General features: G+C 43.7%; 2 protein-coding genes across 2 annotated transcripts in view; one reads left to right on the plus strand and one right to left on the minus strand.

Annotated features, from left to right (window-relative positions):
* The window catches only part of Cog4 (component of oligomeric golgi complex 4), a 33,091-nt gene extending 26,939 nt beyond the window's left edge, over positions 1 to 6,152 (minus strand). Inside the window, exons 1-4 of the mRNA XM_050144508.1 lie at positions 5,965 to 6,152; positions 3,804 to 3,886; positions 2,156 to 2,270; positions 1,265 to 1,439 (exon numbers count right to left, since the gene is read on the minus strand). Coding sequence (XP_050000465.1) covers positions 1,265 to 1,439; positions 2,156 to 2,270; positions 3,804 to 3,886; positions 5,965 to 6,120 — 529 coding nt within the window. The 5' untranslated portion in view covers positions 6,121 to 6,152. The remainder of the gene's footprint in view (positions 1 to 1,264; positions 1,440 to 2,155; positions 2,271 to 3,803; positions 3,887 to 5,964) is intronic.
* Positions 6,153 to 6,375: 223 nt separating this feature from the next.
* The window catches only part of Sf3b3 (splicing factor 3b subunit 3), a 39,420-nt gene continuing 36,031 nt past the window's right edge, over positions 6,376 to 9,764 (plus strand). The window contains exons 1-2 of the mRNA XM_050143443.1: positions 6,376 to 6,611; positions 8,585 to 8,724. Coding sequence (XP_049999400.1) covers positions 8,655 to 8,724 — 70 coding nt within the window. The 5' untranslated portion in view covers positions 6,376 to 6,611; positions 8,585 to 8,654. The remainder of the gene's footprint in view (positions 6,612 to 8,584; positions 8,725 to 9,764) is intronic.

Consider the following 9,764-nt stretch of genomic DNA (forward strand, 5'->3'; position numbering starts at 1 on the left):
TTTTTTTTTTTTTTTTTTTTGGAGCCTGTCCTGGAACTAGCTCTTGTAGACCAGGCTGGTCTCAAACTCACAGAGATCCGCCTGCCTCTGCCTCCCGAGTGCTGGGATTAAAGGCGTGCGCCACCACCGCCCGGCCTGTGGGGCATTTCTTTAATTAGTAATTGATCTGGGCTGGTGGTCCATGAGACCAACTCAGTAAGCAGCATTTCTCCGTGACCTCTGCTTCAGTTCCTACCTCCAGGTTCCTACCTTGAGTTTCTGCCTTGGTTTACCCAATGGTGTACTGTTACCTATAAACTCAAGTTGACTTTGGTCATGGTGTTTTACCATGGCAAAAGAAACTCTAACGGAGACAATGAATGGTAAAGGAAACTGATCTTGTATCTTCTAGTCTCTGGCTAGTGGGTTATTGATGCTTAACCATATTGCTCATTTATAGAATTAAATTCTTGGGCTGGAAAATATAGTGTAGTTGGTAAAGTTCTTGCCTCTCTAAGACCTAAGTTTGATCCCCAGAACCTATGTAAAAATGCCAGACATGGTGGCACATGCCTGCAGTCCTGTACTGGGATGCAGAGACAGGCTTCTGTAGCTCACTGGCTATCTAGTCTAGTATAGGTGGTAAGCTCTAGGCAAATGAGAGACTCTCTCTCAAAGGAAATGGACTGTGGTTTGTTATTTTTTTTGTTTTTGGTTTTTTGTTTGTTTGTTTGGTTGGTTTTGGTTTTTTCAAGAGAGGGTTTCTCTGTAGCTTTGGAGCCTGTCCTAGAACTGGCTCTTGTAGACCAGGCTGGCCTGGAACTCACAGAGATCCACCTGCCTCTGCCTCCTGAGTGCTGGGATTAAAAGCGTGCACCACCCCCACCTGGCTAGGAAATGGGCTGTATTCTTTTTTTTTTTTGATTTTTTGAGACAGGGTTTCTCTGTGGCTTTGGAGCCTGTCCTGTAACTAGCCCTTGTAGACCAGGCTGGTCTCGAGCTCACAGAGATCCGCCTGCCTCTGCCTCCCGAGTGCTGGGATTAAAGGCATGCGCCACCACCGCCCGGCTATGGGCTGTATTCTTAAGGATAACACTCAAGTTTGTATTCTACTCTACACATATATGCACTCACAGAGATCCACCTGCCTCTGCCTCCCGAGTGCTGGGATTAAAGGAGTGCGCCACCACTGCTCGGCTAACACACACTTTTCTTGATTGAGTTTACTTAGTTTAGGTCATAGATGCTTATAACCAAACCATAATCAACAGTCGAGGATACTGACCTTCTCTGCCTTGTCGGCTGAGCTCAATGACTGATTTGTCCAGGCACAAGTAACGATGAATGTGGGCTGCAGCCTGCTCATAATCTTCATTCCTCAAAGCAGTCTGAACTCCATCCATGCAGAACTTCAGGTCCAAGATGTCATCAGCTCTCTGAATGGCCTGATAGAGGCGGTTCTGCAAAAAGTCTTTGTTAAAGACAATATCCTATTCCTTCAAAGCACTCTTCAGAACGTAGAGAAATTTAGGGTCAGAACCTAGTTAACCGTCAGTCCTTTTCAGCTTTAACTGGCAAATTAAAAATACTACCATAACCACTTATCTTATAAAACTGTTATGGGTGATAATCAAGACACTTGCAGATACCATGATTTAATTAAATGTGGTTAATTCATTTTAATAGAAACATGAATGAGAATAATCTATATTTATTTTGTTAACTTTATAACTGAATCAAGATGTATGTAATATCAGAAACATAACATTGCTATGCTGGAATCTAATCTAAGGCTTTAGTGCATGCTAGGTAAATGCTCTACCAAGCTGCATCCCCATTCCCTTCATTGACATTACATTACTTGACTTTCTTATGTTAAACCACCTCTGCATTCCTAGGACAAATGCTACTGGTCTTTGTATGTCTTCGTACATAATTCTTTTTATATGTTGTTGGATTTGCTCTTAGTGCTTATTGAGGATTTTTATTTTTATATGCATAAGAGCTAATGATCTAGAGTTTTCATGTAGTATCTTGTCTGGTTCTGGTAATTCCTATTGCATTTTTACTGGATGGTTCTTTTCTAGTCTCTAATGTAATTTCTTCCCTCCCTTCTTCCCTTCCCTCCCTTTTAGTATTTGGGAGGGAATCAAACATCAAAGCTCAGTGGGATTACCTTGGCCAGGTCAAGCTGACGGACTTTGCTGGACACATTCTCAGCTAGGTTGCAGGTAAAGGTGATCATTCCAGCCAGCTGCTCTGCATCTCCCTCAATCAACTGCAGGTTGGGACTAGAGACAGACATTGTCAGGGCATACTTATCTGCAGAGGCAGAGGGAATGAACAAGGGGGAATAGGCGTGTGTGTGTGTGTGTGTGTGTGTGTGGGTGTGTGTGTGTGTGAGAGAGAGAGAGAGAGAGAGAGAGAGAGAGAGAGAGAGAGAGAGAGAGAGCGCGCGCCCAGAGTGTTATGGTGTTATGCAGGCTAGGAAAATGCTCTATCATTGAGCCACGTCCTCAACTCTTTCTCTGTGTTTGGCTTTGATAATGATGTCTAATGTAGGCCTGGGTAGCCTGTGTAAGCAGTGAACTCCTTGTTCCTCCTGTTCTTGCCTTCCAAGTGTTATGATTACAGGTGTTTAGTACCACGCCTAGGGTGCCTTGTCCCTCTCAACCCCTTTTTGAGGCAGGCATTCAAGCTGGCCTCAAACTGAGATCTTCCTGCTTCGGCTTCCTGAATGCTTAGATTATAGAAATATACAACAATGCTCAGCAAATATACAAAATTGATAAAAGCAGTTTTGCAGGGCGTGGGGAGCTTCAAGACATGGTTTCTCTGTGTAGCCCTTGCTATCCTGGAACTCGCTCTGTAGACCAGACTGAACTTGAACTCAGAGATTCCTCTGCCTCTACCTCTTGAGTGCTGAAATTAAAGGAGTGTACCACCTCTATCACCACCAGATGAAAAGCAGTAGTTCTTAAACTAGAATTGCAAAACAGAATCACCTGGGAGAATTATTAAAATACATATTTCTGGACCCCACCAACCACCAAAATAGTCTGTAATTCATGGGTTTCAGAATGTCTTTCTTTCTTTCTCTCTTTGATACAGGGTTTCTCTGTGTAGTCCTGGACTCACTCTATAGTCTGGTATCAAACTCAGACCTGCTTACCTGATCTACCAAGTGCTGGGACTAAAAGCATGTACCACCACCACCTGGCCAAAATTTGCATCTCTATTAAGGTTATACGTGGGCCAATAGTGATTATTTTTGTTTTACTTTTGGATAGGGTTTTACATAGCCTAGATTAGCCTCTTAACTCACTATGTAGCTGAAGCTGGCCTTGAACTCCATATCCACCTGCTCCTATTGCCTAGGTATTAGGATTTTAAAGTTGTGTAGCACCACGCTTGATTGTAGTTTAAAGCCAAAGACCTTTGTTCTTTTTTGGGGTCTCATGACCCATTCTGGCTTTGAACTCCTGATACCTCCAACTCCAAGGGTTGAGTACAGATTTGAGCCATCATGCTGAGTTCCAGTAACTTTTGATAACTATCAAAGTGTATATCCTTAGGTGCTCACTTTGAGTTATTGCTCCTTTCCATTTCAAATGCTTGTCATTTCATAAAACAAAGTTAGGAAAAAGAATCCTTTGTTTTTCTTTTCTTGAGATAGGAACTCACTCTGTAGCTTAGGCTAGTTTTGAACTTGCAGCAAGCTTCCCACCTTACCCTCCTAAGGGCCTGGACTACTGGCTAAGAAAACTAATTTTATCCAGTGGTTCCCACTGTGCAGTACAACTTTTGCTGTGATATATACTTACCCCATTCTGTGGAGAGTGACCATCTTACTTTCAATGGTGTTTTGCTGTTCCAAAAGAGCATCCAGCTCTTTCTCCACCACTTTCTGGAACATGAACAAACATTTTAACTCAGAATGGGTATGAGGAATTTTCTTTTTTTGGAGGGCGGGGAAGGGGCAGGGTTTCTTTGTGTAGCCCTTGCTATCCTGGAACTTGTTCCATAGACCAGTATAGTCTCAAGAGATCCACCTGCCTCTGCACCACCATGCCCGGCTAGGAATTTCCTTTTTAAGTTACTGGGAATTAAATTTATGACCTTGTACATGCCAGGCAAGTGTTCAAATATTAAACTCTATCCCTATCTCTAGGAAGAAGGAACTTTAAGAACTTTTAGAGTTATCTAACTTCGCTGGGTATAGTGGCACACATCTTTAATGCCAGCACTGGGAGGAAGAGGAAGTTGAAGTTGGATCTCTGTGAGTTTGAAGCCAGCCTTGTGTATATATCAAGCTCCCAGACAGTCAGTACTAGAGAAACCCTGTCTCAAAACAAACAAAATGATGTAACTCAACATAGCTAAAAAGTGAATCCCATTTCAGAAATTTTTCCTCCCACTAGTCCCTTTGACATCCATGCCGCTTTGGTTTGTTGTGGCAGACTAAATCATTGGCTATGAAATCTTTCTCATATTTCTTTTGATAGAGTCTCATGCAATTCAGGGTGGTCTCTCACCTATTCTGAAACACAGGATGGATGATCTTGAACTTTTGCCTTTTCCTTCCCAAGTGCTAGCATTATAGGTGCATGCACAGCACACATTTCAAGTATATCTGATTCCATCTAGCAGATGAGTAACACCATGGGAACAAACAAATGTTTACTCAATACTATTTGTAGAGTGTGCCACACAAGTGGGCTCTCAAGTTTAGTGGCTAATCCGGATGTGTGGTGATTGTCCCTTTCAGCCCAGCACTCAGGAGACAAGCCAATTTAAGTTAAGGCCAGTTTTAGCTATGTGGTCAATTTGAGGCCTGTATGAGCTACATGAGACCCTGTCTCAAAATCAAAACAAGGTCTGGAGAGATGACTCTGGCCATCAAGTCTGATGACTGGAGTTTGATCCTTCGGATTCACATGGTAGAAGGAGACGCCAATTCTGAAAATTGTCTTCTGACTTCTACACGGGTGCTATGGCTATGACACACTTGCTGCCCCTACCCACAAATGTTAAAAAGAAACAGAATAAAATGTAGTAGCTAAACAAAAGCAATTTCCAAAGAGTTAGAAAAAAAGAAAAAAGTTCACTGGGAAAAACAGCCAAACTTTTAGATCAGTGTTTACATCTGATTAGCAAGGACTCCAACCACACTGGAAAATGAACTGACAGCATCAGGTTGCCACAGAAGAAGTGGGTATTACAGGGGTAGCAAGCTATCAACTGAAAGGCAATCAGAATTCTGTCCACACCTATACATCAACGGGACAAGAGATGAAATGAGTGTCGGTGGCTAGACAGCTGTGCCCTGCCTTAGCCTTTAACATCCCAACTCTTAGCAGAGACCTCAACCCTCCTAGAGGGTTGTGAGCTTGCCTACAATTCCAGCAGTGTAACAGGATGCCACAGGAAGGTAGAAAATCTGAAGACAGTCCGGGCAAAGACGAGGTCTTTTCAAAATAAGAAAATGTCCAATCTCCTACAAAGCTCGGCATTTAACTGGAAGGCTGAAATTACACACACATACAATCATTCTCTACAAAATAGTCTTAAAACTTCAAGCTAATTTGCAGTTAACGTCTCCCTTACATGAGTCGAGAAGAATCTTTCATTTCTTTTGACTTTCCCAGGCCAAAGCGATTCTTAGTTTGAAAAGCAAATAAAAAATGTATGTACGTATACATAAATAGCACACGCCACTTCCAACGTTACTCGTCAGGGAAACCAATACAGCACACACCACTTCCAACGTTACTCGTCAGGGAAACCAATACCGGGGCAGACCAAGAAAGAAGACAGTCCAGGAAAACAGGCTAAATAAGCTTGAATTGACAGGTGTCCCCAAATGCCCGACTACACTAGAGCGTCTCGGGTAGGTGTTAGCTTCCCCTGGTAAAGAGAATGACGCCTCGGATGTCCTGTGCCGCTGGATTCCTCCAGAAAAAAAAAGGAGGATCAGCTCCCCACCTCCTCGCCGCAGAGTCGTTCGTACACAGCTTCCAGCTCCTGCAGCTGTGTCAGAGAGCGAATGAGCTCGGTGGAGATTTCGGAGCAGCGGCCTCCTCCCACCCCCTCCGGTGGCGGAGGCGCTGACAACTTCGTTGGGGACTCTAGATCCGACATCTTGGTTCCTGTTAGGCGCTTCCGGGATCGCGAGGTCCCCTCTGCGTTGGCGCGGTGACCTTTGGGCTGTCCACAGAAATGCCCGATCAACGAATTTGAAGTCTAGTTTTAAAATTAATTTTCTATTCTACAGCAAATTCACTGTAATGTGTGATATTTAAATAACTTAAAAGACCGAAGACGCTCGATGAAAAGCATTTTTAAATTTCGCCTATTTATCAGGCGGAGGCTGGATTCCTTTTCCCGTCGCGCGCCACCCGAAGGCCCGTCTTGAGGGCTAATGGCGGACGCCGGCGCGTTAGCCCTCGCTGTGGTTTAGGCCTTTGAAGGACTTCAGCATCCATCGGATACCGACGCCATCCTTCTTCCAGCAGGCTAGGAAAGCGGCCTGGCAACTTCTCTGTCGCAGAAGAAGCGGGAAGCGTCACGCGAGAGAGCTGCTCGGCGCTCTGGCGGGCGTCGCAGAGGCCGTTTTAGGCCAGAGAGATTCGGTAGGCGTGAGGAGGTTAGGAAAACGCTTGCGGTGCGCGAATGGTTTCCTGGGCTCTTCCCCTGCTTCTGGGCGCAGAGTGGGGACGAGTCCTTCAGGGACACGGCCCGCGGGGATGTTGAGGCTGAGTTCTCGGGGGATGGGAGGCCCGAGCGGGGGGACAGTGAGACCCCCGGGGGGGGGGAGTCGGCCCCTAACGGGAAGGGCTAAGAACTCAGCTTGCTCAAAAGCTGTAAACAACAGAAACGGTCTTTGGATCTGAGAATCTGGCTTGAACTTGGTTTTGTCTTCTGAACCTGTTTTTTTCCTGCTTAAAAAAAACGAAAATAAAGGTCAATAGTGTCTGCCCGAAGATGGCGAGAGGTGATCTTGGAACCGGCGAAATCGGGCTTCCTAGGTTGGGGGAGGGGCTTCCTAGGTTGGGAAGCTTTCCAAGGGTTGGCGGTTAAAGTCTCCTGCTATTTAGTGTTGGAGTACTCGTGTGCTATTCCTCCTTCCATATGGTAGGAAACCCGTTGAGTTTAGTTGTTCGTTGAGTGAATAGGCGTTTATTTTAATCGCCCATCTGAAGTGTAACCACAAGGCCAGGGGTTTCCTTCCCATCGCCACGAACACAAAATTCTCAACTATAGAGCCTTAGGAGATGCAAGTGAAGACTTGACCAAGACGCCCGTTTTTATCTGTTTAAAGCAACTGTCCAAAGTCTTAACATCACTTTGGCTGCTTATGGTGCCCCTGAAAGTCAGTTTGGAAGTACCAAAGTTTAACAATTTAAAATTGTAAATCCCGCTATCTGCCAGTTCCACTTTTGGGAAAAAAAATATTAGAGGTAAGCTCATAAATCTGTATGTGTAGTATTAGCAGTTTGGCTAATTGAATTATAATGTAACCATTGAATATGTAGCAAATAAAAGACCCTTTATTGGAGACTCACAAATTCATAGAGAACTTGCAGCATAGGGAGTATATCTAGTACCCAACCTTTGGTTAAACAGAGGGCATAAAATGGCACAAATGTGTGTTCTTGAATTTTTCTACACATATATAAGCATATGGGAAGATAAAGGTGGAAAGATTTATTCCCAAAAGAATTGGATCGTTGGGAAATGGATCTGAAGTTTTTTACTGGGCATTTGAGTTTTGAATAATGTGGACTACAGTTAACCGTAAGTTTTCATTTGTCTGACAAAAAAGATAAAGGCATGTTGCGTTAATTGAACAAGTTCTAGTTCCTGGCACTTGACTCTCTATGTTGGGCAATGAATGTAATTTTTGAGCTTTAGTTTCCTTGACCATAGTTTGTTTTTGTTGTTGCTTTTGTTTTTGTATTAGCTTAGGCTGGCCACTGAACTTGTAGTAATTCTTCTGACTCCCCAGGGCTAGGATTATAAAAGAGAGTCATGATGCCTGGCTATTTATTTATTTATTCCTCCTTAAACTGTTGCTGGGTGTATATGTGCAAACCTTTCATCTCGGTATGGGGGAGGGGGGGGCAGGAGAATTTCTCAGTTCCATAACTACATGATGAGTCCTTGTCTCCGGAAAAAAGAAAAACCTAAGACAGTGTATATTGCAGTGTTGTCCATTCTGGCATTTTCTGTATAGCTCGTAGCTCAGATTGGTTTTAAACTTGCAGATATCCTCCTGCTTCAGTCACTCGGCGCTCAGAATGCAGGGTCATGCCAATATGTAGGCTTCGTAGGACTCTGAGATGAAAAGTAAAGGTGTAGTGTATGAATAGCGCCTGGCATAAAAATGATGCTGTGTCTTTCCTTCCCCTTGAGAATGCACCCCAGGGTCTTGTGCCTGCTAAGCAAAGATTTCTAACAATGAGCCCCATCCCAGCCCGAAAAGGCTCTCCCAGTGATAAATGTGGTGCTCTGCTGGGTCTGTCTTCATCTGTCTTCAACCAGACATCCCCATGCAGAAGTTCTTTTAAAAACAGTAATGTTTCTGTTTGTTTTTAATCTGTAGCCTACTTTGACTTGATACTGTTGGTATAGCCAAGACTCAAGTACCGAGCGTCTCAGTTTTGCTTGTCACCATGTTTCTGTACAACTTGACCTTACAGCGGGCCACTGGCATCAGTTTTGCCATCCATGGCAACTTCTCTGGTAAGTTCTCTAGGTATTATTAACTTTGGGAACTGAGAGAGAGAGTGCAGAGAAATTGTTGAGAAAATGTTTTTCATTTATAAAAAACATTTGTGGAGTTTGTTAAATTATGGTGTATTATCTGTTACCTAATTTGAGGTGCATTTCTTTCCAGTTAATTATTCTAAGTGTAGGTGCATATCTCTTCCCAATGTATAAATCATAAAGTCATGGTTCCCCCACCCCCCAGACAGTCTCACTGTAGTCCTAGATGGCCTCCTGCCTTAACCTCCCAGAGCTGGGATTACAGTTCTTAATCTGGAGTTTGATCTCAGAGTTTTCAAAAGAACATCTTAACTGAGTGTGATAGTTCATGCCTATAGCCCTAGCACTTAGGAGACTGGGCTGCTATGGACAGGAGTTTGAGACTAGCCTAAGTTAAGATATATAGTGTGTCGTGTCCCCCCCCCCCTTTTTTTTTTCTTTTTGTTTTTCAGAACAGGGTTTCTCTCTGTAACTTTGATTGTTCCAGAACTAGCTCTGTAGACCATGCTGACCTTGAATTCACAGAGATCTGCCTGCCTCTGCCTCTTGAGTGCTGAGGTTAAAGGTGCATGTTGCCACCACCACCAAGCTAAGATACATAGTCTTAAGAAAAAAATAGAACTGACGAGATAGTTTATCCAGTTTATCCAAATACTTGTTGCTCAAACCTGACAACTAAGAGTTATAGGTAAGGTACTTGTGGACATAAAGATCTGAGTCCATGCAGGACCATGATTATTGGCAACAGGTACTTCCCAGTTGTGTATATTGTGACCAATTTTAGGAAAATAAGGGCGTTTTGTTTTTTTATTATGTAACCCTTTATAAAAAGCTTTCTTGAGCCGGGCGGTGGTGGCGCATGCCTTTAATCCCAGCACTCGGGAGGCAGAGGCAGGCGGACCTCTGTGAGTTCGAGGCCAGCTTGGGCTACAAGAGCTAGCTAGTTCCAGGACAGGAACCAAAAGCTACGGAGAAACCCTGTCTCGAAAAATCAAAAAGAAAAAAAAAAAAAAAAA

This window comes from Alexandromys fortis, unplaced genomic scaffold, assembly GCF_014885135.2.
Source record: "Alexandromys fortis isolate MF-2015 unplaced genomic scaffold, M_Fortis_MF-2015_v1.1 scaffold_1, whole genome shotgun sequence".
Classification (NCBI taxonomy): Eukaryota; Metazoa; Chordata; class Mammalia; order Rodentia; family Cricetidae; genus Alexandromys; species Alexandromys fortis.